The sequence below is a fragment of the Takifugu rubripes genome, chromosome 8, assembly GCF_901000725.2.
Source record: "Takifugu rubripes chromosome 8, fTakRub1.2, whole genome shotgun sequence".
Lineage (NCBI taxonomy): Eukaryota > Metazoa > Chordata > Actinopteri > Tetraodontiformes > Tetraodontidae > Takifugu > Takifugu rubripes.
In genome coordinates, this window is record NC_042292.1 from 1,054,668 (window position 1) to 1,081,890 (window position 27,223).

The 27,223-nt window shown below is 41.7% G+C and overlaps 2 protein-coding genes across 9 annotated transcripts; one reads left to right on the forward strand and one right to left on the reverse strand.

Moving 5' to 3' along the window:
• The first annotated feature begins 9,109 nt into the window (after positions 1 to 9,109).
• Positions 9,110 to 15,412, forward strand: sts (steroid sulfatase (microsomal), isozyme S). Of its 3 annotated transcripts, none has more exons than XM_011618773.2 (10): positions 9,110 to 9,174; positions 9,674 to 9,842; positions 10,416 to 10,537; positions 10,632 to 10,754; positions 11,068 to 11,479; positions 11,558 to 11,694; positions 12,068 to 12,205; positions 13,287 to 13,446; positions 14,684 to 14,805; positions 14,966 to 15,412. In XM_011618773.2, exons 2-10 carry the CDS (start codon positions 9,694 to 9,696, stop codon positions 15,301 to 15,303), a joined length of 1,701 nt encoding a protein of 566 aa, XP_011617075.2. In that variant the 5' UTR covers positions 9,110 to 9,174; positions 9,674 to 9,693; the 3' UTR covers positions 15,304 to 15,412. The 3 variants fall into 3 exon arrangements, with proteins under 3 accessions (XP_011617075.2, XP_029696652.1, XP_029696651.1); XM_029840792.1 differs by having other exon boundaries at positions 14,684 to 14,824; positions 14,966 to 15,104; XM_029840791.1 differs by lacking the exon at positions 9,110 to 9,174 and having other exon boundaries at positions 9,707 to 9,842; positions 10,416 to 10,527.
• A 4,969-nt stretch (positions 15,413 to 20,381) lies between these two features.
• On the reverse strand, positions 20,382 to 26,186 carry pnpla4 (patatin-like phospholipase domain containing 4). 6 transcript variants are annotated; one of them, XR_003889366.1, is made up of 8 exons: positions 26,058 to 26,186; positions 25,399 to 25,581; positions 23,521 to 23,615; positions 23,168 to 23,303; positions 22,954 to 23,019; positions 22,546 to 22,698; positions 21,509 to 21,866; positions 20,382 to 20,847 (listed from the first exon to the last, which is right to left on the reverse strand). XR_003889366.1 is itself a non-coding variant. In XM_029840885.1 (8 exons), exons 2-8 carry the CDS (start codon positions 25,576 to 25,578, stop codon positions 21,640 to 21,642), a joined length of 741 nt encoding a protein of 246 aa, XP_029696745.1. In that variant the 5' UTR covers positions 25,579 to 25,581; positions 26,058 to 26,186; the 3' UTR covers positions 21,199 to 21,639. The 6 variants fall into 6 exon arrangements, 2 of the variants coding, with proteins under 2 accessions (XP_029696745.1, XP_003977633.1); XR_003889367.1 differs by having other exon boundaries at positions 20,382 to 20,621; positions 21,454 to 21,866; XR_003889364.1 differs by having other exon boundaries at positions 21,454 to 21,866.
• Between the last annotated feature and the right edge of the window lie 1,037 nt (positions 26,187 to 27,223).

Here is a 27,223-nt window from a genome sequence, read left to right on the forward strand (position 1 = left end):
ATTTGAAAGCCTGACTTTTGGCATCACCCATCTGAACTGGAAGGCAGAAAAGCCACTTCTGTTTGTAGTTGTATATCGGCCCCCTGCTGGGCCACATTCAGAGTTCCTGTCTGAGTTCTCTGATTTCTTATCTGACTTGGTCCTTAGAACGGACAAAGTCATTATCATTGGAGACTTTAATATCTATATAGACGTTGTAAATGACAGCTTTAGAAATGGCTTCATTTCTTTACTGGAGTCAGTTGGTTTCCTCCAGCAGATAAACCAACCAACTCATAGCTTCAACCACACCCTAGATCTAGTTCTGGCTTATGGTGTTGAGGTAGAACATGTGTCAGTGTTCCCTCAGAACCCAGTCCTGTCAGACCATTCTTTGATCACTTTTACATTTATAATTAAGGATTCTTCTATGCTCAGAGCACAGTCTTACTATAGCAGATGTCTTTCAGATAATGCTGTAGCTAAGTTTAAGGAAACAATACCTGCGTTGATCCCAGGACCACTGTGTGTTTCCCCAGGGATCAATCATTATAATCTTAGCCCTGCTGAGGTTGACTCTATTGCTGAAGGTGCAGCAACCTCACTGAGAATCACGCTTGATTCTGTTGCCCCCCTGAAAAAGAAAATAGTAAATCAGAGGAGGTGTGCCCCCTGGTATAATTCACATTCTCAGGACCCTCAAGCAGAAAGTGCGAAGACTGGAAAGGAAGTGGCATTCTTGTAAAATAGACAGCTACCATTTAGCCTGGAAAGACTGTCTATTAGTCTACAAAAAGGCCCTCCGCAAGGCTAGAACAGCTTATTTTTCTTCTTTAACTGAGGAAAATAAGAACAACCCCAGGTTTCTTTTCAGCACTGTGGCCAAATTAACCAAGAGTCACAGTGTTTTAGATCCACGTATCCCTTCTTCCCTTAGTGGTGAAGACTTCATGAGCTTCTTCACTGATAAAGTTCTAGCCATCAGAGAGAAAACTAACCAGGCCGTCCCAACAACTGGATCATCACCAGATGTGCTGACTGTGGGAACATACAGGTTCTCCAATGAGCCCTTAAACTCCTTCAGCCCTATATATTTTTCTGAGGCGTCATCGCTAATTCAGAAATCCAAGACCACCACGTGTCTTTTAGATCCCATCCCAACACACCTGTTGAAGGATGTTTTTCCATTGATAGGCAGATCTGTCCTGGACCAGATCAATGGTTCTTTAGTGACAGGTTATGTACCCCGGTCCTACAAGGTGGCAGTGATTAAGCCGTTGCTTAAAAAAAATCACTGGATCCCGATGTGTTAGCAAATTATAGGCCAATATCCAACCTTCCTTTTATCTCTAAAGTTCTTGAGAAGGTGGTGGTGACTCAGTTACTGGATCACCTGCAGAGAAACAGCCTGTTTGAGATGTTTCAGTCAGGCTTTAGAGCTCATCACAGCACAGAAACAGCACTTCTTAAAGTCACTAATGATCTTCTCATAGCTTCAGATCATGGACTGGTCTCTATGCTGGTTCTGCTGGACCTCAGTGCTGCTTTTGATACAGTTGGTCACAGCATCCTGTTACATAGACTGGAACATGTGATTGGGATTTAAGGGACAGCATTAGACTGGTTTAGATCATATTTATCTGATAGATACCAGTATGTCCATGGTGTTCCCTCCTCATACAGTAGGGTTAGCCATGGAGTTCCTCAAGGTTCTATACTTGGACCATTCCTCTTCACCTTGTACATGCTTCCCTTAGGGAACATTATTCGGCAGCATGGGATACATTTTCATTGTTATGCTGATGACACTCAGCTCTATTTATCCATGAACCCAGAGGAGACAGAGAAGTTAGCGAAGCTTCAGACCTGTCTTAAAGACATAAAGTCCTGGATGTCTTCAAATGTCCTTCTCCTTAACTAAGGAAAAACTGAGGTCATGGTGTTTGGTCCCGAACCTCTCAGGGATAGGTTAGATCACATGCTCACTCTAGATGGTATCTCATTAACATCTAGTCTCTCTGTGAGGAATCTAGGAGTAACTTTTGACCAAAACTTCTCCTTCAACTCACACATTAAAACAGTCTCTAGAAGTGCCTTTTTTCACCTGAGGAACATCACAAAGATCAGGAAGCTACTCACGCGGCATGATGCTGAAAAGTTAGTCCATGCATTTGTTACTTCCAGGCTGGACTATTGTAATTTTTTATTATCAGGGTGTCCAAACAACTCTTTAAGAAGCCTCCAGATGATCCAAAGTGCTGCAGCCAGAGTTCTGACAGGTATTGACAAAAGAGATCACATAACTCCTGTAATGGCATCGCTTCATTGGCTGCCCGTTAAATTTACAATAATTTTTAAAACCCTTCTTTTGACCTACAAGGTCCTCAGAGGCCTAGCTCCATCCTACCTGGAGGAGCTAGTGACACCTTACCAGCCCAATAGACCGCTCCGCTCTCAGAATGCTGGTCTACTTGTGGTTCCCAGAGTTTCTAGGAGTAGAATGGGGGGCCGAGCATTTAGCTACCAGGCCCCCCCTGCTATGGAACCAGCTCCCTGTCCAGGTACGGGAGGCTGACTCCATCGCTACTTTTAAGATCAGACTCAAAACCTACCTCTTTGAAAAAGCTTATTGTTACTAATTCAGTAGTTCCAGTTACTATCATAGACAGACAAATTATCATACTTCGTCTAATCGTTAGGTCACATCTTAGTTATGCTGTTATAGGCCAAGGCTGCCGGGGTCCGGAAACATGATCACCTGACAGGCCTCTGTCACCCCACTGGGTCATGGTTTCCTCTCCTCTCCTCTCCTCTCCTCTCCTCTCCTCTCCTCTCCTCTCCTCTCCTCTCCTCTCCTCTCCTCTCCTCTCCTCTCCTCCTCCTCATCAAGTAGACTAGTTATGCTGATTCTTGTGTAGTTTTTCTGCTTCTCCCCCCCCCCCCTTCTGTATTAATTTACAGGTATCACCGCCTTAATGGTATATTTCACTGTCAAGCGTTTCCAGGTGCAAATTTGGAAGATGCTACTAGTTGTGATGAAGTTTCTTTCCAGTCAATCATAATCAGTTTCAGTGAAGAATTTGGTCATTAGCATATTTGCATGCATGGCATATTTTAGGCACAAGGGTGTTATTACAAATATTATGTAATTCTAACATATATTATGTTATAAATGTTAGGTAACTGCTGGCGTTGCTGATGTTGATGCTTGTATTTTTCAAATGTAAGCTGGGCTGTTAACACATCATTTTGACATTTCAGCTTCCGACTCCATTTCTACACATCTCTGATAAACATTTGGTATCTGTCTCTTTAAAGTTTAAAAGAAGCCATTAAACAAGCTTATTCAGATACCATAATAACATTCTTTAATAGACCAATGATAGACATCAAAACAAAATATTTAGAAAAAAAACAGTAAAGTTTAAAAAAAGCAAATGCCTCAATAATAAAAAAAATACAACTGTGATGCCATTGATAAATGTTTTTTATACTGTTTAGCTGCTTGCAGATGTAGAGCAATTGAAAATTGTCCCTGCCTGCAAAAGATCCTTGAACATCAGTCTGACTGTGGCGATTGATAAAAAAGTCCTCCAGACTTAGACTCAGAATCAGCCTCTCAACCTCAGCAATCAGTAGATAAATATAGACACAAGATTAAAAAAAAAACAAGATTAGAGGGAACAAATGTTAGGGAGAAAAACTTTGTCCCTGAATCACAAGAAATGTGTTTTCATCTTCATTAACTTTTTATTCTTTGTGGGGGAACTTTCTTTGTCAGAGAGAATTTAAAATGTTTCTTGCTGCATGACAGAAACCCCAAAAGGTCCGGAATTTTGATTTAGTCTGTTTCATTTTGGTGCTGTTGTTATTGTTGTTGTTTCTTCCACAGCAGCTCTGTTTTGTGTTAGATGCATTGACTTGCATGCGTTTAAATCCTCATTGTCATATGCATGATTTCAAACTTTGCCCTCGTTCTGCTGGATACAACCCAAAAATCCCTTTCTGTCCTTGTGCATGTGTGTGTTTTAATTAATATACATTGAGAATTTGTGTGGTTAGCCTCACCCAAAAAGACCAAGTTTCTGAACCCTGGAACCCTGGAGCCAGACCTAGGGTTGGGGTTCGCAGGCGAGCATTTGGTTTCTGCTCCATTGACCATGGGCTCGGTATAGCGACATGGGTCTGCCTTTCGGTAGGCTCAACAGCTGCAGTAAGGTCCATGAGGGGCCAGTGCAATGGTGTGATGACCTCACACCAAACTGAACAACAGTGCAGAGTACCCTGTCTTCTTGAAGTCCATGGGATGCTAATTGATAATGTTCTGACTGGTGAATGCAATGTTATATAATGCTCATGTGGGCAACAACAGTGAGCTGGTCTACTTGTGGTTCCCAGAGTTTCCAGGAGTACAATGGGGGGCCGAGCATTTAGCTACCAGGCCCCCCTGCTATGGAACCAGCTCCCTGTCCAGGTACGGGAGGCTGACTCCATCGCTACTTTTAAGATCAGACTCAAAACCTACCTCTTTGAAAAAGCTTATTTTTACTAATTCAGTAGTTCCAGTTACTATCATAGACAGACAATATGTCTATGAATATCTCATTAATGTATACTGGACATACTCTAATAATAGAACACAAGTAGTGTTCTATTATTAGAGTTCTGTGCTAGTCACAGCTTCCTTAACAAACACTATGTTCAAGCAGAAGCATGTCCATCAGTGACACCAGGACACCCGAGCCTGGAGGTTGATAATAAGATTTGTTGTTCTTTTATCAAACAATTCCCATCTGGTGGGGAATTGGATGAAGCTGACCGCTGAACAGACCGTGAGAGACCTAAACCTACCGTGAGGGTCTGTTCAGAATGTTTGGCCGAGTCCTCTGTTATGGAGGTCGGTATCAATAACTTCTCCCAGATTCTGAGGAAGGCTAGGGCCATTGAGTTGGAATGGACCATGTTCTTGGCCTCCATTGTCAATGTGACAGTTCAGAATTGTGCACATAATTTCTCTGGTGCCTGTTGTGGCGGCAACCCCCAAACGCAGACACCTAAAGTAAGGGGAAAAGGACTTCTGTTCTGGAGGCAAAAAGGGGTCTGAGAGGAGTTCAGTGAGGCCGACCCATGGCGAAGGACTATGGATCGGCCTCACTGAACACCTCTGAACACTCTGCGTCCCGTACAACACTGGACCAGCTCTAGACCCTTGACAGAGTGCTTGAGCATTCCAGGGAGTTCGCCAAATGAGTCAACATGTGCGTTCCTGATCTGGAAAGGTATCCAAATGTGTTATTCATACTATCCTGTCGGGCTTCTTCACGAGTATGGGGTCCAAGGCCCTCTGCTAAGGGCTAATCTGTCTCTGCTTGGTTCACATTACACAGTTCACAGGTCCTGTTTTGGAACCACAGAATTTCATGTCTGCTTTTTGCAGATGATGTCCTGCTGACTTCATTCACTGTGTACTAGGTTGGGTTGCAGCTGAGTGGGAAGGGACTGGGATGAGAATCCACACTCTCAAGTCCTAGACCATAGTTCCCAAACAGAAAAGGGTGAACCGGCCTCTTTGCATTAAGTGAAGAAGTGCTACCTCAAATTGAGGAGTATCTCAGGGCTCAGTCTTCTTCTTGTGAGGGAAAGATGGACTGTGAGATTGACAAGTGGATTGCTGCACCCTCTGCAGTTATGCTACCAGTGTATTGTGGTGAAGAAAGAGCTGAGTCAAAAGGCGAAGCCCTCAATATAACGGCCAGTCTAGCTTCCATAACATCACAGATACAAGCGACCAAAATGAGTTTCCTTTGCAGGATGGCCTGGTGGCACCTTTAAAAGTAACTCTTACTGTAGTAGGAGCTTGGTGTAGAGCTTGTGCTCCTTTGCATCAAGAAAAGTCAGCTGAGATGACTTGGACAGTGGTTCTGGATGCCTCCCTAAGGAGGTGTTCCAGGCATGTCCCACATGTCCCCCAGGAGGCCCTGAGGAAGACTATCAATCAATCAATCAATCACTCAATAACCGATCAATCAATCAATCAATCAATCAATCAATCAATCAATCAATCAATCAATCAATCAATCAATCAATCAATCAATCAATCAATCTTTATTTATATAGTGTCTATTACAAGCAAAATTGTTTCAAGGCGCTTTCCAGAATCCCAGGGCCTAACCCCAGACAAGCAACAGTGGCAAGGAAAAACTCTCCTTTAACAGGTAGAAACCTTGAGCAGGACCGGGCTCATGTAGGGGGGCCCTCCTGCTGATGGGGGCTGGGTAGAGAGAGAGGAAAAGGGGGAGGACAGGTAGAGAGAATAGGCATAGATCATGCAAGTACATTAATTGTAACAAACTGCTGGTATAGGAGTTGAGTGGGTCAGCGGGGTCAGAGGTCATCAGGTCAGCATGCAGCTATGAAGGCGACTAGACCTGTAGATGGATACAGAAGGCGGGGGGAGAAAACTATGGGCCTGATTTACTAAGATGTTCGATAAGGAGCGCTAAATTGCATGATCATGGTAAGATAGTAAATGACATGTGATCTACTAAAATAAATGAGCCAAGTGACTACAGCTGTAAGGTGCTTTATTTAAATAAGGAGTTTACAGCCTTTTCCCACCACGGTGAGTGTAGAGGAAGACTGAAAATACCAAACAATATTCTATTCAACTGAGTTAAAAGTGCTTGCAGAGGAGGAAAATTGTGACCTTTAACAGATAAATCTAAACATCACAAAAAGAAATCTGGTATGTCGTGACATCTGTGCCAAAGAAAAAACGTGCGTAAACAAACAGGACAGTGGAGGAAGTAAAAAAAGGAGTAAAAAAAAGGTGGCTGAGGGAAAGGCTCACAGAGCAGAACAAAAGAAAATCTCTCTCTACAAGTTTCTGTCAGGACAAAAAATTCCCAGTCCATTACTGAGCCCACTAAACAGCTGGTCCGCGTAGGGCCTAGCCAACACAACCGTACTTGCAACCGCATAAAACCTTTTTGGTTTCAGTGCTTCCCTGGTGGATGGATATTTTATGTACCTGCTCATTCTTAGTTAATCGTATTTAGTACATCTGGGAGCAAAACTCCAAGCAGCTGCGAGGTGGCATGGCCGGTTAGGTAAGTCTCAATTTTTTTTTCTGCAGTTATTCCAAATACTGAGAAAATTGTTCATTGTTCCCGTGTCTCCGCCTGGCAAAATGACAACCTCCATTGTGCAAATAGCGATTTGTGCCTGCCCTTACGACATACTAACGTATTTAAACACAATCGCAATCACTGGAAATACCCCCAGGTGTGATAAATCATACTGCATGCACTAGCATTTTCTTCCTCCCAGCATTTTGCTAACCCAGGAAGAAAATGTTCCATATTTATATTCCATATTCATTAAGACCAAGGTGCGAAATGGACAGTGTCTGTTGTTTCGCTCACTTCAAAGACAGAACCTTCTTTGTACACTGTTAGTAGATCAGCTTGCACATTATTTTGTGGGTGACATCAAATTTGTTTTAGTACATGCAAAACTTTGTAAATTCCATGTCTCTTGGCTGGCCTGGGAATTGTTTGGAATCTTTCTGGAAGAGCTTGAGGAAGTGTCTTGAGTGCGGGAAGTCCGGGCATCGCTGCTTCGACTTCTGTCTCCATGATCCAGCCCTGGATAAGCGGATGAAGATGACACCAGATGAGACAAAAACACGGGGACCTAATTATGCTACAGTTTTCTTTAAAAATCACTCACACCAAACTCACCACTAAATTTACCCTCTCTGTCCTCCACCCGTCAAACTACTGAAGTCTTTGTGAAGAAGAATTTGTAGCTGTGAAACTTTGGGAGGCAATAAAAAAAAGGCACAATAATAACTGCCTCTAATCTCTAAAATCCTCCCACATAAACCGAATCATATTTTATAGCAGTGGTATCTGTCATAGTCTGAGTATTGTGTGTTTTTTCCTCTGCTCTCCCCAACTTTTACCTCCTTCCTTTTTGTCTTCCTGTGGCTTAGAGGCGTGGCTACAGCACACTCCACCTGCAGTCAGGCACACCTATGGCTCGCCACCACTTTGCCAGATAATCCCGTCCTGTCTGTCTAAACCTCACTGCTGCCCTCCACTGTGTGGGTTTTTGAAACCTCCTGCTTACCGCCAGCCGTGACCAGCTTGTTTCCAGTCACCTCCTACCCAAAAGCTAGTCTTTTCTGTCCATTGGCTTGCTTTTTCATTTTTGTATATTAAAAGATTTTATTTCCGCCATTCGTCACCGTCTGACTCTGCTATTGTGGTCGTAATATAATCCAAGCATAACAGATGTTTTTAGGCCTTGAGGGCAGTTGATGTTTTTTTGTTTTTTTGAACAACCAGGTAGAGAACTGTTTCACCTGGGTTACCACTTGCCTCAATTATATGTGTCAGCTACCGATATTTAATTGTTAAAGAAGTCTAAAGCTTCTAATTGAAGAATTTCCTTCGGAAGAACAGTAAAGTCTGATTCTGACAAAGATAAAATATCTCTTCTTACAACTTTGAAGGTTTATTCACAACATTGATTCTGTCAGTTTAAAGGTTTAGTGCACCTAATTCTAAATAGTTGGAAGGGTGATTGCAGGAAAATACTAAGTGTTTTGCAACATCTAAGTATCCTTAAATGCATTTTTGTACATATAGTTATTTTTCACATTCACAAAAGTTAGTAGGGATGACTTTTTCCTCAAACTTTACTTTTTTATGTTTTTGTCATATTATGTCATCTGGACGCTGACTGTATGTTCAGAGAGGAGCTTCTTTTATTAAAAACAGAGCAGGTCTGAAGGATGTCTCCCTGTTCCACCCCAAATCACAAACAAATAACCAAAAAAATAACCAAAAAAATAAGTTTATTTGGGAGATGTAGATATGTATATTTATTAATTGACTTGTTAGTTTATTTTTCTGCTTTATTTTACTTGTATTATTATTTCCTTTTTACATTTCTCCAATTTTTTTCTTTATTTCCACATTTATTTTTAATCATTTTTATTTTTCCAGATTTAATTTTTTAAAAATCCATTTGACAGACTTTTCATTTAAAAATAAACAAATAAACAAATCGCAACGTCATTTAGCAGAACTTCACCCACACGATCACGTGATCGCGAGATTTCGCTAAGTCTCGCTCGCGCTTTTCCGGAAGGTTTGAAATGTTTCCCGTCGCCTCTCTGAGTTTAAGGTAAAAGTAATACATATGACATTGTAGACGTTTGTATGCTTCCTTAAAGTGTGCATGCAAAATATGCTTGAAATCATAAATATAATACTGTGGTTTTACATTATTAATGTCCAAATGGCTTATTTGAACTGCAGTCTGAGGTGTCATGTAATAAGAAGTGTATTACACATGTGTGATGTGATTAACAGTTGATCTTGAAACTAATTGCAAGTAGCTCTCGTTTTGCCTTGACACACTTGACTGCAGATGTTGCAGACACTGTGTTAACTGCAGCTTATTCCTAGTCAGGCTCATGGGCCAATGGGATCTCATCCCAGCAGTTACTGGGTGACAGACAGCCTGGGCTGACCCTGCACTTTCTACAGTATGGTTGTAATGGGGCAAGTTTAGTTAAACTGTTGCTATGTCCTGACCCGGTTGGCTTTACTTGAGCTTCTGGAAGGCAGCAATAACCTGTGTGACAGTCTTCTCACTGCTTAAATTTCTTTTTTGCCTGCAGTCAACATTTGTTCTAAAAATATGAAGCCACGGTGGCCACCTTCTCTTCTGCTCCTGGGGTTCTTAGAGCTGGTGTCTCTACAGAAAACCCGGAGAGCAAACTTTGTCCTGATGATGGTGGATGACCTTGGAATTGGGGACCTGGGCTGCTACGGCAACACAACACTTAAGTATGATAAACTCACTGCTCTGTGTCTTCTTAACACTTAGCAAAATAAAGAAGCCTGTTACACAACCACACATTTTTGTTCATCACTAAATAAAACAAAATAATTTGTACTTCACAATTTTGCAGTGATGTTGATGGAAAGAATCAAATAAAGATTTGCTTCAACACCATTTTTTTTTTTAAATGTGAAAAAAGCAGTTTGTAAGCAGCGTTAATTTGAATTTGAATTAGTCTCAAATGGTCTAATTTACAAGAGCTTCTTTGGTGTAAATATGCACTGACTTTGCTTTCTTGTTTATGTCCAATCAATTTGATTTTACCACATCTACTTATCCGCTCTCTTTTGGCTGTCGGAATATGTTCTCATTGATCAGGGGCAGTTGTGAGTGTTAACACATTTCAATTCATATTCACAAACAATTTTAGTGCATTTAAGCAGAAAATGTCAGGTAAGTGATTATGAGCAATTGCTCATGAGATGGGGCTGGTAAATAAAAAGCTCTTTTAAATGATACGTTGCCTGTGAATTAAATGTTAAAACAGCCCGTTGGCTGCTACTCTTGTGATTTTGCAGGACTCCCAACATTGACCAATTGGCGCAGGAAGGGGTGAAGCTTACTCACCACATTGCAGCGGGGGCTCTATGTACTCCCAGCAGGGCAGCGTTTCTCACGGGGCGCTACCCTGTACGATCAGGCTAGTTCAGTGACATCACTATCATCACATTCGTGTTGGAATCAGTGTTGTGTTAACGTCGTCGTTTCTATTCACACGTCTCCTCCTGTTACAGGTATGGCTGGAAATTTGAGATTAGGTGTTTTTATATTTAATGCGGCATCTGGAGGTCTTCCCAGCCAAGAGGTTACCTTTGCTAAGATTGCCCAGCAACAAGGCTACGAGACAGCTCTTATAGGTATGTGTAGTTATATTAATATACTCTACGTATAGTAACATAACACACATTACATTTAACACATTATGAGTGGGAAAACTGTCAATACCATATCTGATGACATCTAATGATCCAATTTGAAGGACATCTGCACAGTTTTGAGGTTAATCAATTTATTTTGCCTGCCATCCTTGGGATTATGGCTCTGGGTTAGAGTCTGTGATATGCTGCATTTGCATCTTTTATATATACACTTTGCTGTGTTACTGGTTATTGCACTGCAGTATAATTAATATATTATAAGCTTTACATCATCGTATTTTCTGTTGTTCAGGGAAATGGCACCTTGGACTCAACTGTGAGAGCAGAGATGATCACTGCCACCACCCCAATGCTCACGGCTTTAACTATTTTTTTGGGATCCCGTTGACCAACCTCCGGGACTGCCAGCCAGGACATGGTACGGTCTTTCAGATCCATAAGTACCTACCGTACAGGACGCTAGGCACCGTGTTGGCTTCTACAGTCTTACTGTACTTCAGTGGACTCATCAGTATCAGCAGAAAAAGGACCTTTTGCCTTCTGGCTGCAGCGGTTTTGGTCGTGAGTTTCATAGTAGGATTCATCATGATTATCCCGTTATTCAACTGTGTTCTCATGAAGGACCACAGCATTGTGGAGCAGCCGTTTGTATCAGAAAATCTGACCCAAAGGATGACGCGTGAGGCCGTGGACTTCATAGAAAGGTAGAGACTGTGAAAGGTTGCCTCTGAACTGCTATTGGTTTTTCATTGCTGTTTTATTCAAACCATCTTTTTTTAAAGGAACTCTGCAAGGCCTTTCCTTCTTTTCTTCTCCTTCCTCCAAGTCCACACAGCCATGTTTGCTTCAGCAGCATTCAGAGCAACAAGCCAACATGGCATTTACGGCGATGCTGTGCATGAAGTGGACTGGAGTGTAGGTGAGTCTGTGATTGTCATTATGTCGAACCATCAAAAATATCGACCTGGTCATTCGCCAGAAGGAGCGCACTCAGAAGACGGAAAAGCTGAGGGCTGAAGGTTTTTAATCACTGAACTTAAACAAAAAGTGATTTTTCTGTTATGGTTGATATTTTTGTTCTCTTCAGGGTGACATCTGCATTTAGAGACTCCTGCATGGCAAATAATTATTGTGTTTTATATAAATAATGAAGAAACAAAACATGCCTTAATATTTCTGGAAAGTAGCGCCTTTGCTATCATCTTACCAAAGTAGAGTAGAAATATGAAGAATGTATTTGAATGTTGGGTGTTTATTTAAATTTCTAATATGTCCCCCGTGTCTGCTCTCAGGTCAGATCATGCAGGCTCTAGACAAATTCAATCTGAAAGACGATACCCTGGTTTATCTGACCTCAGACCAGGGAGGTCATGTGGAGGAAATCTCAGCCACTGGGGTGGTCCAGGGAGGATGGAATGGCATATATAAAGGTGGTGTATTGAAATATGTCTTTTTAATGTGGATTTAATGGCAACATTTACATGACTATAAAAGTCTTATACCTGGGAGTAATCTAATAATTGTAGTTTTTATTCAAAGTTTGTAGATATACTTCAGAAAAGCAGCAAACCCGTGTTTAAATGTTTCAGGCTGTTTATCCGCTCTATTTCCTATAAGCGAAGTGACAATTCAACTTTCTGTTATTTGCAGAACATTGGACCTTGTCACGTTGAGCACAATGAGTGTTGGATTGTTGTGGGGTTTTATTCCACTTAACCTAAAATTTGTCCCCTCCTTACTCCAGAAGTGGCTGATGGTTAGCTTTCCCATGTGCTGTTTCTTGTCTTTTGATTTCCTCCGTAGTCACTCCAGTAAAGAAATAAAACAAATCAAAATGATGCGTATCATCAACGTATTTGGGAGAAATCCAGTTGAGTTAATCAGATTTCAGATCATTGTATTACCGTAGTTATCTGATCTGGGTATAAACTTCATGTTGTTTACAATATGACATAAATCACCTCGTCACTTTAGAAATCTGTTTCCTTGTAAGCAGCCTTAATAATCTGCCCCACATACAGATTCCAGCTGCCTGGAATAGGAAACTATGGTCATCAGAAAACAGACGAAGGGTTGAAAATTAATCAACCAAATTTCAAGGCTCCCTGCAAGAATCCTTCGCAGAGATTGAGGAACTGGAGCTCATCTAAAATTAGACATTATTTTTCATGCAAGTGTGCCAAAAAGTAGTTTCTGGCTGTAGCCTCAGACTGAAAATAGGATCATCTTTTTCCACATTAGAATAGTTGTGAACTGGTTCATCCTCAGAGAGGCAAACAAAGCCTCACAGTGTGGAGACGTGATGAAATCTTTGTGTTTGGACTGAATCAAAGAGCAGGGAGACTTTTGCTAGACGCTCTGAGATGCTCTTTTATGTCTGCGAGTGGCCTGTCCTGAGGAAAAATCTCAGTGCCTTTGTTATCATCCCACTCTTGCTGGGAGATGAAGCATTCTGACATGCATTTCTGGATAACTAATCCTGTACTTTTGTTAATGTGCTTCTCTGAGTAGCAGGGAAGGCCACCAACTGGGAGGGAGGGATCCGGGTCCCTGGAATCCTGCGCTGGCCAGGGAAGATTCCAGGCGGCAGGAAGATAGATGAGCCCACCAGTAACATGGACCTCTTTCCTACGGTGGTGCAGCTGAGCGGAGCTTCCGTCCCGCTGGACCGGTGAGTCTGAGCCGTGACACAGATACTCCTTCCAGGCATCAGTCAACACAAGTAGAGCCTGAAATCTGGGTCGCATTTTAAAAAGGCGAGTGGAGCAGAATGTGTTCGCTAATGAAGTGTGTTTCCACTTTTATTGACTGTGACTCACACTTGCGATTGTGACATGACCAGCGATTGTAATGCTCTCAACCACCCCCGAATACTGTACAACTGACAAATAAGAGCTTATTGTCCGATAACGTAATGACTGTAATATATTAATAAAGGAGGCATTGAGGTATAGTAGAGTGGAGACAAATGGACAGCAGTAATACGTGTCCACAACCACCCACTTGAAATGTAGCAAACACCTACACTTGTATTTACACGCACACACACGCTCACTCTTCAGTTTTAGAAAATCCACTGTATCCTTGAATTATGTCCAGGTTTAAAACAAGACTGTGCAGAATTTGTGCAGAGGAGAAAACGTACTACATCAGAATCTGGATCAGGATAGATTGATGGCCATTTCATTTTCAGCTTATAACAGAGTTCCTTCAATTTGCTGCGGCTCTTGTTTCAGTTGAAGGCAAACATTCAGGCACCATTAAGCCAAATTTGTCTTCTCTGAAGATTCCCATCAATACTTTAGCTCTTTCGGAGCCAGATGAGTCCTAATAGCGCCTCTTTCGACCCATAGAAAGTCCAGTTAAAGACAGTGCGGCCTGTTTGCATTTGTTTTTCCTCTTTGACTTCTGTCATCAAAACCGTCTACATCATCAGTTTATCTAGATCTGGGTTTTTCTACCGACCCATGTCCTGATGTTAAATCAACCTAGATTCTCGCCAAATGAACACCCAGGACTGAATCTTTGGGTGGCTCCCCGAGGGTAAAGTCTGTTCTTCATGCTCCTTTTGCCTGGCTCTTCCCCTTGGACCAGTCTGCCTCGGGAGATCCCACAAGCGGAATTAAATGGCTCTTTTAGGTTAAACGAGCATTCAAACCCCAGCCCAAACACAGGGTGGCAGTTCCCCGAGGAGGTGTGCTCCTCGCATTACCCTGCAATACTGTTCCCTCACTAGATGTGAAGGTTTAAGGGAACTAGCCCGTCCAGCTCGTGAGTACGAGAAAGCTGATTTGGATTTTAGGCTGCAGAAGTATAACTTGACCTTGTCAAGTGTCTGTACTATTTCATGAGTGCTGCTTCACCATTTTGACACACATATGTTGCATCACTGCATGATCTGACCGCAGGGAGATAGACGGCCATGACCTCATGGATTTGCTCCAGGGCAGAGTTGAACGGTCCAACCACGAATTTCTCTTCCATTACTGCAACAGCTACATGAACGCAGTCAGATGGCGCCCCCAAAACAGTAAGACTGAACAATCACAGTGAGTTACTTTAGAAAGAAACAGCTGGTTTTTAGTCTGCTTTAATAGCTGTGGTCACCCAGACTGTTAATCACATGATCCTCCACATTATTTAGCCTCGAGCAAATTTGTTATGCTGCAGTTTCATCCCCTTCCCCTTAGGTAGCTCAGTGTGGAAAGCCTTTTACTTCACACCAAACTTCTACCCGGAGAACGAGACGGCTTGTTTCCACACGCACGTCTGCTTCTGCACACCGGAGCACGTGACCTACCACAGTCCTCCCCTGCTCTTCGACCTATCGCGGGACCCGTCGGAAACGACGCCGCTGACTCCTGACACGGAGCCGGCCTTTCACGCCGTCCTGAGCGCAATGGAGGAGGCTGTGGAGGCACACAAGAGGACTGTGAGGCCTGTGGAAAGCCAGCTGTCACTGGGGAACGTGGTATGGAAGCCGTGGCTGCAGCCGTGCCGCTCCAGCTTCAGTCAGCTCTGTCAGTAGAAAGCCAGCGCAACGCCAGTGTAATGCAAGGGTTGAAACAGCAGGACCACTTTAATCAGGGTCAGAATCGGGTATCCTCGAAATGATAAAAATGTTTAATCTGAAACAGCAACTGGTACTGACTCACTTCTTTAATGCCGCCTGCTTTAATGTTTAGATTCCAAATCACCCAAGTTGACACTAAACACCAGGTATAAAAACATAATCTTGGCTGTTGGGACTAATCTCATCGCTGCTTGGATTAGCTTCATTAGCTCTACTGACATCACCAAATGTTTTTGGTTTGGTCTTGTTTGATTTATTCGAACTGCTTGATTGTGGACTGATGAAAATAGTTTTGAAATTGACTTTAATGTTTTGCCGTAAGCTAATTTTTCTCTCTGCCTGTTGGTGCTAAGCTAACGCAAACAGCTGCTAAAAAACAAAACAGGCTGATTCTCTGTCTGCTGGATAGATATTTTATAAAAAGATGCCTCCACCTTCTGTGCACCTTTGCTTTTTGGAGTTCCTTAAGGATCTTGTTTATTTTAGATCCCCTCTTGTTTACAATTTCCATGTATTTTTTTTAAAATTGTGATTTACTTACTTTGTGTTTTAAATTCGTTAATGTGGTTTATTTGTATGGGAATATTATTGCGGTTTCAATAATTAAGACGATAATGAAAAGTTAACAACTGCGTTTGTAAATGTTCATTTCTGTGCTTCGGCAACAAAGCCATGAGGATGAAACAATAAGGGCGAACATTGTAAATGAGCACACTGAGCTCTGCAGGTTGCGTGTGCAAGAGGAGATGTAATCCATAAAAAAACAATTATTTGGAACTGACATAATTACAGCTGAAAGCTCCCACAACTTGCTGCGTAAGTCATTAGAGCACTTTTCCACAACGGCGTCCAACGATTTGCAGTTTTAATCATTTCCCCGACAGACTTTTACGTTCAGGTCTTCAGCGAACCTTTAAAATGAAGTGATGAAATGTCAGGCGTGGTTAAATGGATTCCCCACCAAACAAGTTTGAAAAGCGAACCCTGAGTTGTTGGCCTTTGGGAACAGTTCCCGTGATGTGTAACGGCTGCTGCCAGTCAGACTCTAGGAGCCACCTCACAATGACTAAAAATAGAATGAATTTGTTTCAAGGTTTCCGGGAGATGTTTAAGGTGGAATTATTAGGCCGTTGTCCCTTTTTATTGGTTTTCTTGATCCAGCTAAAAACACTTATCATGCAGGTAATTGATTACTGATAAATGGTAAATGTATTTTTGGCTAACAACAATTAAAAAATGCACTTGAAAATATTGAAGTAAGGCTAGCCTCGATCAATGTCGTAGGTTTTACGCCCTAAATTGCTGCGTGTAAGCGATTGTCTCTGAACGAGCTGAGGCTAATTAAATTTGGACCGAGCAGAGCAATTTGAATTGGTAGTGATTTGTTAAGCGTAATAAGCTCAGATGTGATTTCATCATGAAAATAAGTTGACTGGGAATAAGTGGAAGCAATTTGGTGTTTATTTGCCTCGCTCGATGGGTTTGATGAGGTTAATGCCAACTAGATGCAGAGTCCACAGACCCATCTCCATAGAGTCAAACTGGCATGTAAAGCTAAACCTCTTCTTTCAACTTTGCTGCCAAATTTACCACCATTAAAAAAAACAACCCTCCTTTGGGCTCATCGGTAATGTTTTGTATCTTGTTCTTTACAATATAATATTTCATATACAGGTCTTGAGCATGTTAAGGTCATTTCCAGACTATACATCTATGCAGTTCAGGACTGTTCCCACTAAATCTCTCAGTGGTATCAGTAAACACCAAAACAGCCATAAATATTCATGAACTCTGAAAAATGAGAGCGCTTCCATCCTTCCTGAAATGCGCCGCTCTACTTTTGCATTTATGGATCATTTAGCTTGATTATAGACTTTAGCAAGACTCATTTCTCACAGGCCTGTCTGGACGTTTTCTTCACGAATGGAAGAATTCTCTGACTGTCACATCAGTTGTCTGATGTGTCCAGAGCTTGTGGTGGTACCGTAGTCACGGCAGTGTTAAAAAGGTTGCCGGTTTGATCCCGGACCTCTGCATACTACATGTCCATGTGGACTTGAATGAGACAGGGAACTCCAAAATAGCAGTTAATGGTTATTTTTAAATCCTAACTGGATATTCAGCATTCCTTTCATTATTCCTTCACTTGCATCCCTCCCTCGGTGGCCCTAATTCAAGGAGTTCACGTCAAATGCGCAACTGGAATAAGGCCGACTGTGATTTCTACCTTTGACCTCTGAAAGAGCATAAAGAAAAATCTCTAAACTTCTGAAATTTCAACCAATCACTCAATCTTTATTTATATAGTGTCTTTTACAATCAAAATTGTTTCAAGGCGCTTTCCAGAATCCCAGGGCCTGACCCCCAACAAGCAACAGTGGCAAGGAAAAACTCCCCTTTAACAGGAAGAAACCTTGAGCAGGACCAGGCTCATGTAGGGGGTAGGGGGGGTAGAGGAGAGGAGAGGAGAGGAGAGAGGAGGAGAGGAGAGGAGAGGAGAGGAGAGGAGAGGAGAGGAGAGGAGAGGGGGAGGGGAGGGGAGGGGGAGGGGAGGTGAGGAGAGGAGAGAGCAGGAGAGGTGAGGAGAGGAGAGGAGAGGAGAGGTGAGGAGAGGAGAGGAGAGGAGAGGGGAGGGGAGAGGAGAGGAGAGGAGAGGAGAGGAGAGGAGAGGAGAGGAGAGGAGAGGAGAGGAGAGGAGAGGAGAGGGGAGGTGAGGAGAGGAGAGGAGAGGGAGAGGAGAGAGGAGAGGTAGATATCATAGAAATACATTAATCGTCCAAGCTGCTGGTATAAGAGGAGAGTGGGGTCAGCAGGGTCGGAGGTCATTTAAACCACAAAAGAACACCCTCCTATGGGGTGTGTTTCATGAAACTCATACGTAAATCTCACCTGCTTTTTGTTTGCACGTCAGGATCTAATGTTTCACACGTGTCAACATCGTTTCCCCCTTCATTTTACTTCATTATGGAGGGTGAACACCCTGAAGTCAGCAGCTGCATACCTGCACTAGTAAATCGGCATTTGGAGCCGGCCTGTCGGCATGTTACAGGCTTCTCTGTGGCTTCATTACTGAGGCAGAATTTTCCAAACGAGTAGATCCACCCCGAGTGGAAACTAATTTTAGGGAATCATTAATTGAGCTTTACGAACGCAGTCAGCAGGTGAGCGAGCGCAACACCTCCGAGGAAACTGTAGCAGGATATATGACACGCATGTTTATGCAGCACAGTTTCTTAGATGTTGATCTGTTTGCTAGTTAAACTGCAGGGTTCATAATGTGTTTTATGATGCTGCTGCACAGCAGCGGGGTTGAATAAAACATGGTCAGGTGGAGTTTGAAGACTATAAGACTCTGGGGGAGAAATAAAGAGGATGCAAATACAAAAAAACCCTGAATGGATGCTGTTTTATTATCCCTGTTTCAGGGAATATCTGAAGCATCCCATTTTAAATTTACTGTACTTGGGACTTCAGTGATGCAGGTCTGATATGTTGACATGTTTATATGCTGCAGTATTGCTACAAACTCACTGAATCTGTTGGTCTGTGTGGAGCAGTGAGACGCATCGCATTTATTTCTTTTCTGTTTTAAAGTAATACTCCATGTGGGAAGCATTCCCTGTGCCTTTAGTGTCAAAGCTAAATCCCCTTTGCAGCCTATTTCCCTGAATTTGTTTTCAATGGCTGTTAAATGAATATGTTACTGGTTCATATTACATCTAGTAGAGGACTGGGCCCACACTAAACTATACTTTACGTGTACTTTGAGGCCTAAATACATTTATTGTTGAGAGATCCAGAAGCTTGAACTTTTTATGTGTTTTTTTTATTTTTCTTTAGCTGATGATGTCTTCTAACAAATGTTGCTGTAGATGTAAAACAATATCCCTATTTGGAGACATCCAGATTTGCTTTACGGTACTTTAAAAACACAATAAAGTCGCCATTGTCTTAGAATCAGAACCTGTTTATTCCAGTGCCACAACTGGGTGAACAAACAAGTCTCAGACACTGAAGAACCCAAGTGTGGATTCTTTTAAACTGCCTTTATTAAACGCTGCACTTCTGACCTTCACCTGTTCCCGGCATTGAATATCATCTGCATCTTCATCATCACCCTCATCAGACCGCAATTTTTAGTTTTTAAAATGCAGGAAAACGAGTAGAAAGAGTTTGAGCATTACAGGACTTTTAGCCAACAAATACAAATACCGACAGCTGAACGTGCTGCATATGATTCAGCGCAAATTTATTATAAACTGACGACCTCTCTGAACACCTACAATGAGATGCTGATTCGTTTCGATGAGATTTTCATTTCTGACGCAATCTGGCCCCTCATAAGGTGGATTACCCGTACTCCATTTATGGATGAAGTTCTATTGGGATCACGTAGGTGTCACCATCCAAGGTGAAGAGAATTGTGTCTGCTTTTTTTTGTATGTTTCTGTTTTCTGTTAAAATTAGTTTAGATGTTAGGGAAAGTATAATCATTAGCTAGTCTCATGAAGATAACTAGTCAGTTGACCCTTCCTTGACATGACTGTTGTTTAGCTAATTGTAATCAGGGGAAACGGTCAGGCTGAAAGTGTTAAACAAACATCGTAACACTGGACAGAACTTTGACCTGGCTCTCTGGGAAACAGTTAAAAACAACGGAGAACAAGGACTGTGCCAGCATCCAATGGAACTGGAAGGAGAAGAGGAGGTCATCCAATCAGAAGACAACATTCGACTGAATTAGCATCAATAATTTGCCTATGGGTTTCTATAAAAGACTGGGTCAAGGGATAGTTAGGTTGTCAGACTTCATGCCCTGACAATTGACTCTGTTATTGTAGGGTTTTGAACTGGCCTGGAGCTCTGTATTATTTGTATCTTGAATCGATTCTATTTGCTAAATACATTTTGAAATTGGCATGTTTCTCCTTAAAGCCTTAATTCAGAGAACACGCTGATCGGCAGTGACACGAGAATATTGCGATCCAACAAAGGTTAGGTTAGGATGAATTCCACCTGACCCCTGATCACTGTCAGCTTATAAAACCATTTATTTAAAAAAAGAATTAGTAGTCTTCTCCCTTGTTCTTAAAACTATTAGCCCGGCTCCAGACGGGGTGGTGGTCATCTCATCTGGTTGGAGGGCTGGACAGAGAAGCCGTCCCTTTACAGCACGAGCGTGTCGGTTTCACACATGGCTTTAGCTGTCAACCTCTTCAGTGTGGAGGAGCTGGGCCTCATTGAAAGTGATCACACGACAAGCAGATTACCTGCTGGATTAAAGAGGACACATGAGGGATTTTGTGTTTAGTTAGAACTTCAATGAAGAAGACACTCCAGAATTTCTTCTGAAAGAATAAAAAGGGATGGAGGAGCAGAAGATTGACGACTCATTGCCACATTTAAAAGTTTGATGTCGAATCCAGCTGATCCCCTGGACGTTCTGGATGATCCTTTCCTGACCTGTTGGATCACAAGTCAGACGCAGAGGTTTGTTCCCTGTGGGATGGAGAGGAAGCATCTGTCACTGACTCCTCTCTGTTCTCCGGATCAGAACATCAGCGGCGCGACTGGTGTCTGCAGAGACATCCAGGTGAAAAAGAAGCAGAAGGCCGGCGTCTTCAAATGCACCTTTCGCCTCCAGAAGGATCTCAAATCAACATCAAAATTGGATCCCTCAATCCAAGGAAATACGTGAACGTCCTGTTAAAAATCCAACTTATTAGACTCAAACACTTTATGATAAATTCTTGATGCGTCTGAGAGGCCACATTTGATTAAAGGGAGGTTTTCATTGCTGATATTTTAGCATTCTGTCAATTAGCTGCAGGTGAATGAGACGAGGCAATGAGTTGTTCTAATGAGAAACGATTCTTTTCTTTGCACATTCTTTTCACAGGAAAAGGAAACAGCTTCTACAGTTGCATGTTCATAAAACCAACAGAGGACATAAACTAAGTTATTTAAATACACTTCACTGACATCCAAAAATCAAGGTCAGATGCTAATTCTCATCTAAAAACTGGCCTGTGTGTCAATATCAAAGTTTCCAATCACATAATTGTGTTTTTCATCTCAACGTATATGATTAAAACAAACAGACACCTTATTTAACATGATGGAGCCGCTCTCACACCCGTGCAACAGTGCACGCGTTCACCTGTCGAGCAGACGGATCCCGTGGAAGCATCCGGCACCTCAGACGTGGCGGTTCTGTCCCGAGGGAGCGTTCGTCGCCCATGACGACGGCGTGCAGGATGTTGATTGTGCACTCGCCCTCAGAATGTTGCATCAGGTAACACAAAACTAAAAGCACAGTTCTAAATTCAGGGCATGCGCGGAAAAATCCCCTTCCTTCAACGATTCTCCGAGGTTCCGGGAGAGTGTCAGCTCATCCAAGCCTCTCTCTTCAGGAACCTCACCGTGTCCCTGAAACCTTCTTCACATAACAACCGCATGACGCTGGGGGGTGGTGGGAACAGAGCTTGATGCAAGCGTTTCAGATTGTCCACCGAGAGCTAAAAATAATCACAAAAAATTATACAATCACATACATTTCTTTTTCAAAGCATGTATAGATATAGAGGGTCATACATACAACATTTAAAAAAAGGCTGCTCCCTGAAATGTACAGAATGGGATGGTTTGGAAAATGTGAAAACTTCCTCTTTCTTGACTTCCTCTTTCAGACCCCACCTTGATGCTAGATTCGGCACTTCACCTCTTCTACTAAAGATGTATTTTGGCTTCATCAAATTCAATGAATCTCTTTCAATTTTAAAGACGCATTTGTTGTTTTTCCTATTAAAATTGAGCCCAGACCCTTCTCATGAGGGGGCCAGAGCTAAAGTCTACTCTAAATGGTTGTCCGTTGTCTGTCATAAAAAAAAAAGCTGAACAGTAAATAAAATATTAATTTGTACTTTGATAATCATATTAATCTTAAGATTAACATATTTAGAGATTAACGATTGTAGGGAAGTCAGTGTGCGACGATGAGCGACGGATAATGGTTTAAACATCAGAAGAGGATTTTTTTGGCATATTAAAGAGGAATTAAACACACAGATGTCACTGCCATCTTCCCGACCACCATCCCGAGTAGAATAACAACTATAACGTGCCCGAATACAGGACAAGCTGTTGTTTGTGTTTGATTTTCCCCTGATCGCTCTGATTAAAGCATCCATCTCTTACCATCATGCTCATGTTAGCCAGCCTGAGGTGTGTGTTGAACTGGCCGCTGTGGAGGGGACACACATCCTGAATTCCAGCAAAGGGGGAGACGGTGATGGTACGGCCTACTGGGAGAACTGGAAGACTGTCAGTGAAGCCCCCATCAATCCATTTCTACTGAAAGAGACACATTTGAAAGGTTTAATCAGAACTTACATTAATATGCATATGCCTTAACTTTTGTTTGTTTTATCTATGTAAATCCGAGCATGCATCCGTTTTGGTGTCTTTTTAATCAAAAACAAAACACAAGAGTTTCTGGATTTAACTGACTCTTGCACATAGAACAGAATTCTAAAAACATTTTGATGATTATTCAATTTTCAAATAAAGGTATAAATAACAATTATAATGGGATGAGGCCATTACCTCTCCTATGAATTCCACCGGTTTAAGTCCAGCATAGACAGGCACATAGCTGCTAGCTAACAGGGCCTGGTGAAGATACAAATGAAGCATCATTAAGAAGCAAGATGGCACATGTGGACAGCAAAGGATATGAAATAATGCTACATGTATGCGCCAGTGTTATGAAATTAAGGTATAAGTAAGATCCCTGTGTTTAGAGAGTGGGGGCATGTACCATTATGAGCTCATCCCTGGAGGTGAACCTGGACACCAAATGGTTCTTCCCACTTTTGAGATTCGTTATGGAAACATGGAGACGGTCAGTAGCCAGATGGTGAGCGTCAATGGGTAAAACCACTTCCATCAACTGTCTGGACAGAATTCACACAAGCCGTCTTTTGTCAAATATAAAACAATGTTCAAAAAATTCAACCAAAACAATAAAACCACAGTCAGGTCAAGAGCAATACAGCTTCTGGTGAGGACCCATGCAGACATTGGGAGATCATAAAAACTCCACACAGACTAAAGACTTCTGTACGAAAGCCTACGCCATGTCTTCAGATTTTATCACCGTGGAATGATTACCGTAATGTTAGCATCAAGTTGGGTCCAGGTACAACCATTCCAAGCTTCCGATGTCTCACACTCTCAGCCAGCTCATTGACAAACTGTTTAGTCATCTGTAACAGAAAGTTTTACTATGAATCCAGCATTAATGATTATTGTAACTGTTTGTTGTTCTCGTTACTTAAAAAAAAAACCTGTTGTTGATCCTAATTCAGGTATTACATCTTACCTACAGCACATTCACGGTTTGACAAATGGTTAACAAAAAGTCACTTTGCCAAGAGAAAAAAGAACATCAGAGACAAACATGAATGTTGAATTTTTCTTTAAATCAGACGCTATTATCACAGCTTGTATGACAGAGGACATTGGGCCAGATTCACGAAACGTTCTTACGAACAAATTTGTTCTTAAGTCCCATTTACGAACATTTTACGAAGATTGTGGCATTCACCAATTTCTTCTTATCCTGGATTTATGCGTAGGTAAGAACAAATCCTACGAACACTCAGGAGTACTCTTACGCACATTTCAGTGCCGACATGTTGGCATGGTTGTGTTTTCTTCATATTACAATGATAATTATGTCATATTTATTTATTTCCTATTTTTGTATAATGTGCCAATGACTTAACTTTAATCAACCAAATTGGAAACCATGCCAAAACTGTCTTTTTATTTGATTTTATCTTGATTTATTTTATTAGGGGATCGAGGATATGCCCTGGCTCCCTGGTTGTTGACACCACTGACCAACCCTTAGACTCCACAGGAAATTTTATTCAATCAGATGCATGCGCGCAGTCGCTCCACCATTGAACGCACCATCAGCATTTTAAAGGGGCGCTGGATGTGTTTGGACACAGAGCCACAACCCCTTGAGGATGTGCGTCCTGACGCAATGATGGGGCCAGACTGCAGGCACGCGGTTCACGTTCGAGCGCGATTAATTGCCCGTTTGTGAATAAAATGCATTATTGTCACAATTTTAGTCTAACAGTCTTGATTCACTTCAAAAAGAAAAAATAAGAGAGACCGGTTTCAGAGCACAGCTTTTACACGTTTTTATTCTTTTTACATTCTTATTTTTTTTTTACATTCTCGTTGATTTCTTTAAGCGTGTTGGCTATAGTCATCAGGGTTGAGGCAATTTTATCAAGCATGTTAGCCATCCTTTCTTGATTGTTCAACACGGCGTCAGAAATCAGCCGTGGAGAGGCAAGCTTTGGGCATTTTGCTGCTTTTTGCTCTGTCTACAGGTCCTGCTGCAGTTCCTTTTATGGGCATTGGTGGGCGGTGACTTATGCTAATCGTATGTTAATTAGACTCACCTGGCACGCGCTTTCAACTTACGAACAGATGGCATTCATCAATCTAAGAACACAACTGCGAACAATTCTGGGGTTTACGAACGCGTTGGTGAATCCGACGTAGGGTTTTCTTAAGGAACTTCTTAAGAACAACTTAAGAAAGAATCTAAGAAGATTCTTAAGAACATATTGGTGAATCTGGCCCATTATTACCAGCACTCTCTGTAGCCTACTTTGCAGTTTAAATTTCAGAGTAGAAACACTAAATCTAAGGAACAGCCAGCTGTATCATTACATCATTAAATCATACACATTTTATTGTGTGAAGGTATGTGAAGAGCCACATACAAGCAGTTTTGGACTCTCAAAGTATATACCGTACATAATACCATCGAACAACTAAATTAGCTTCTAGGGTATTTATCCTGTTTTGATTGGAAGATCAATAAGTTTGCACCTAATTAAAATTGCATTATTCAATTCAGATTGTAGTGGAAAAAGACTTTCTACAGCAGCAGCAAGTTTATCCAGTCATTTTTTTTAGCTTTACTGCTCTGAGGGACCAGCGAGAAGATGAGCGCTCTACCTGTAATTTGTCAGGAGCAGTGACCATCACAGCAGCTACCATGGCCCCCGCTGATGCCCCCGCACAGGCCCTCAGGGACACCAGCAGCTTGTCTCCGTGGCGGAGGAAAGCCTCTGCAGCACCGACATGGTAGATACCCAGGAAACCAGAGGCAGCAAAGGACAGGTTCGAGACAGTCATCGTCTTCATCGGAAAAAGATAGAAAAATAAGAGTAATAATATGAATGGACGACCAAAACTATGAATTTGCTGTAAGGAGTGTCCTACAGTTGTGAAAGAAGAAGTGGACAAGGGATTGTTCCCAGCTTAATATACTATAAAATTATTGATTGAATATGTTGCTTCAAAGGAAGGTGATAATAATGACGTCATTACATTATCATTACTTCATTACACAGGCTGTAATTACAAGGGTAGTAAAGGGCACAGTAAAATGATCTAAAAGTGATGACAATAAATACATGAATTCTGCTTTTAATTATTTTATTACTGAGAAATGGTATACACGCAGTATTGACTATCACATGCGAAATAATAAAAGAAAAACTAGACATCAAAGTCTAGCAGTTTGTGAAAGTCAAGTGAGCAGAGCATTTAGCGTATACGAGCGACAATATCAGATAACCTTTGTTGGAGTTAAAAAGAAAAACGACACTGACCTCCCGTGTATGTTAATGTGTTTCACTTTTAAAGCATAAATCTGACTGAACCCGGTACTGAACTAGTTCATGTAGCAACTAAAGCGCTTCAGTCCTTTAGACCAGCGGTTGAGGCGCTGAAGCGTTAGCGCTTACGGAAGTCCCGCCCATTTATCGGTCATCACGAAGTGATTGGATGAAACAGAGCAGAGATCTGATAATGAACCAATAGGACATAGTTTTATAGAAGAGTGACATTGCTGTCCAGGAAGTTTTTATTAAAACGGGAACGCCCACAGTCCTCCAGACCTGGGTGAGATCTCCAATGTTAAAAATAAACAGTATTTGTAAAAAATAAATAATTACATCATTAAGACATTTAATTGCAAACCCTTTTCCTTTCGTGAATTTAAATCCTGAGTTTGAGAAACATTTAAACAAAATAGAGAAATCCCAGTCCAGAAGTTGTTTGAACAAAATTGCTCTCTCTCTCTCTCTCTCTCTCTCACACACACACACACACACACACACACACACACACACACACACACACACACACACACACACACACACACACACACACACAGCATTAGTCTGGTGTCTAGAAACAGGGGAAGGGAATCCCTAGAACAGACATCTGGCTCAAACCATCTCATGCTGTCTTAGAAATCTAAAGGTAAAGTAAGAAAAAAATACCATTCATTGCATAATTTGCTACATTGAGTAATATGATTACAGGATTAAACTAAAATGGTCAGGGAATATTCTCCAAATCTTTTATAAATGCCAATAAAAAAATACAATTGATGTGATGTAACAGTTTCCTTTTAACTTTCAATTGTTCTGTAATAACATGGCAGTCTGTGGCACCAGGTTGAAACACAATATATCTACGGTTGTTGTTCATACCATTTGAAATTGTACATAAACTGTAGCCCGCACACTGGTCCTCAGACAGCATTCTCTCATTTAGTCTTCAAGGTGGGGTTTTGAATCAGGTGACTCAGTATTTCTTGTTTTAGTCAATGCACATCTTCATGCCACTTTCCAACAGCTTCCAAACACAGAACAATGTCCCAAAAAATCAAAATGAAAAAGGTGGATGTAAACTCATTTTGCTGACATTAGACCTATTCTAATCTGCGCTTCCTGTCTAAAGTGCTGGAAGAAAAAAACATAACAATAAC

Coding starts and splice junctions, on each gene's coding strand:
- pnpla4 (XM_003977584.3), bottom strand. CDS start 25,578: ATGACTGTCTCGAACCTGTCCTTTGCTGCCTCTGGTTTCCTGGGTATC. Junction 23,304..23,520: donor AACTTGATGCTAACATTACG/GTAATCATTCCA, acceptor AATTCTGTCCAG/ACAGTTGATGGAAGTGGTTT. Junction 21,867..22,545: donor TGGCTAACATGAGCATGATG/GTAAGAGATGGA, acceptor GATTATTTTTAG/CTCTCGGTGGACAATCTGAA.
- sts (XM_011618773.2), top strand. CDS start 9,694: ATGAAGCCACGGTGGCCACCTTCTCTTCTGCTCCTGGGGTTCTTAGAG. Junction 10,755..11,067: donor CTACGAGACAGCTCTTATAG/GTATGTGTAGTT, acceptor TCTGTTGTTCAG/GGAAATGGCACCTTGGACTC. Junction 12,206..13,286: donor ATGGAATGGCATATATAAAG/GTGGTGTATTGA, acceptor TTCTCTGAGTAG/CAGGGAAGGCCACCAACTGG.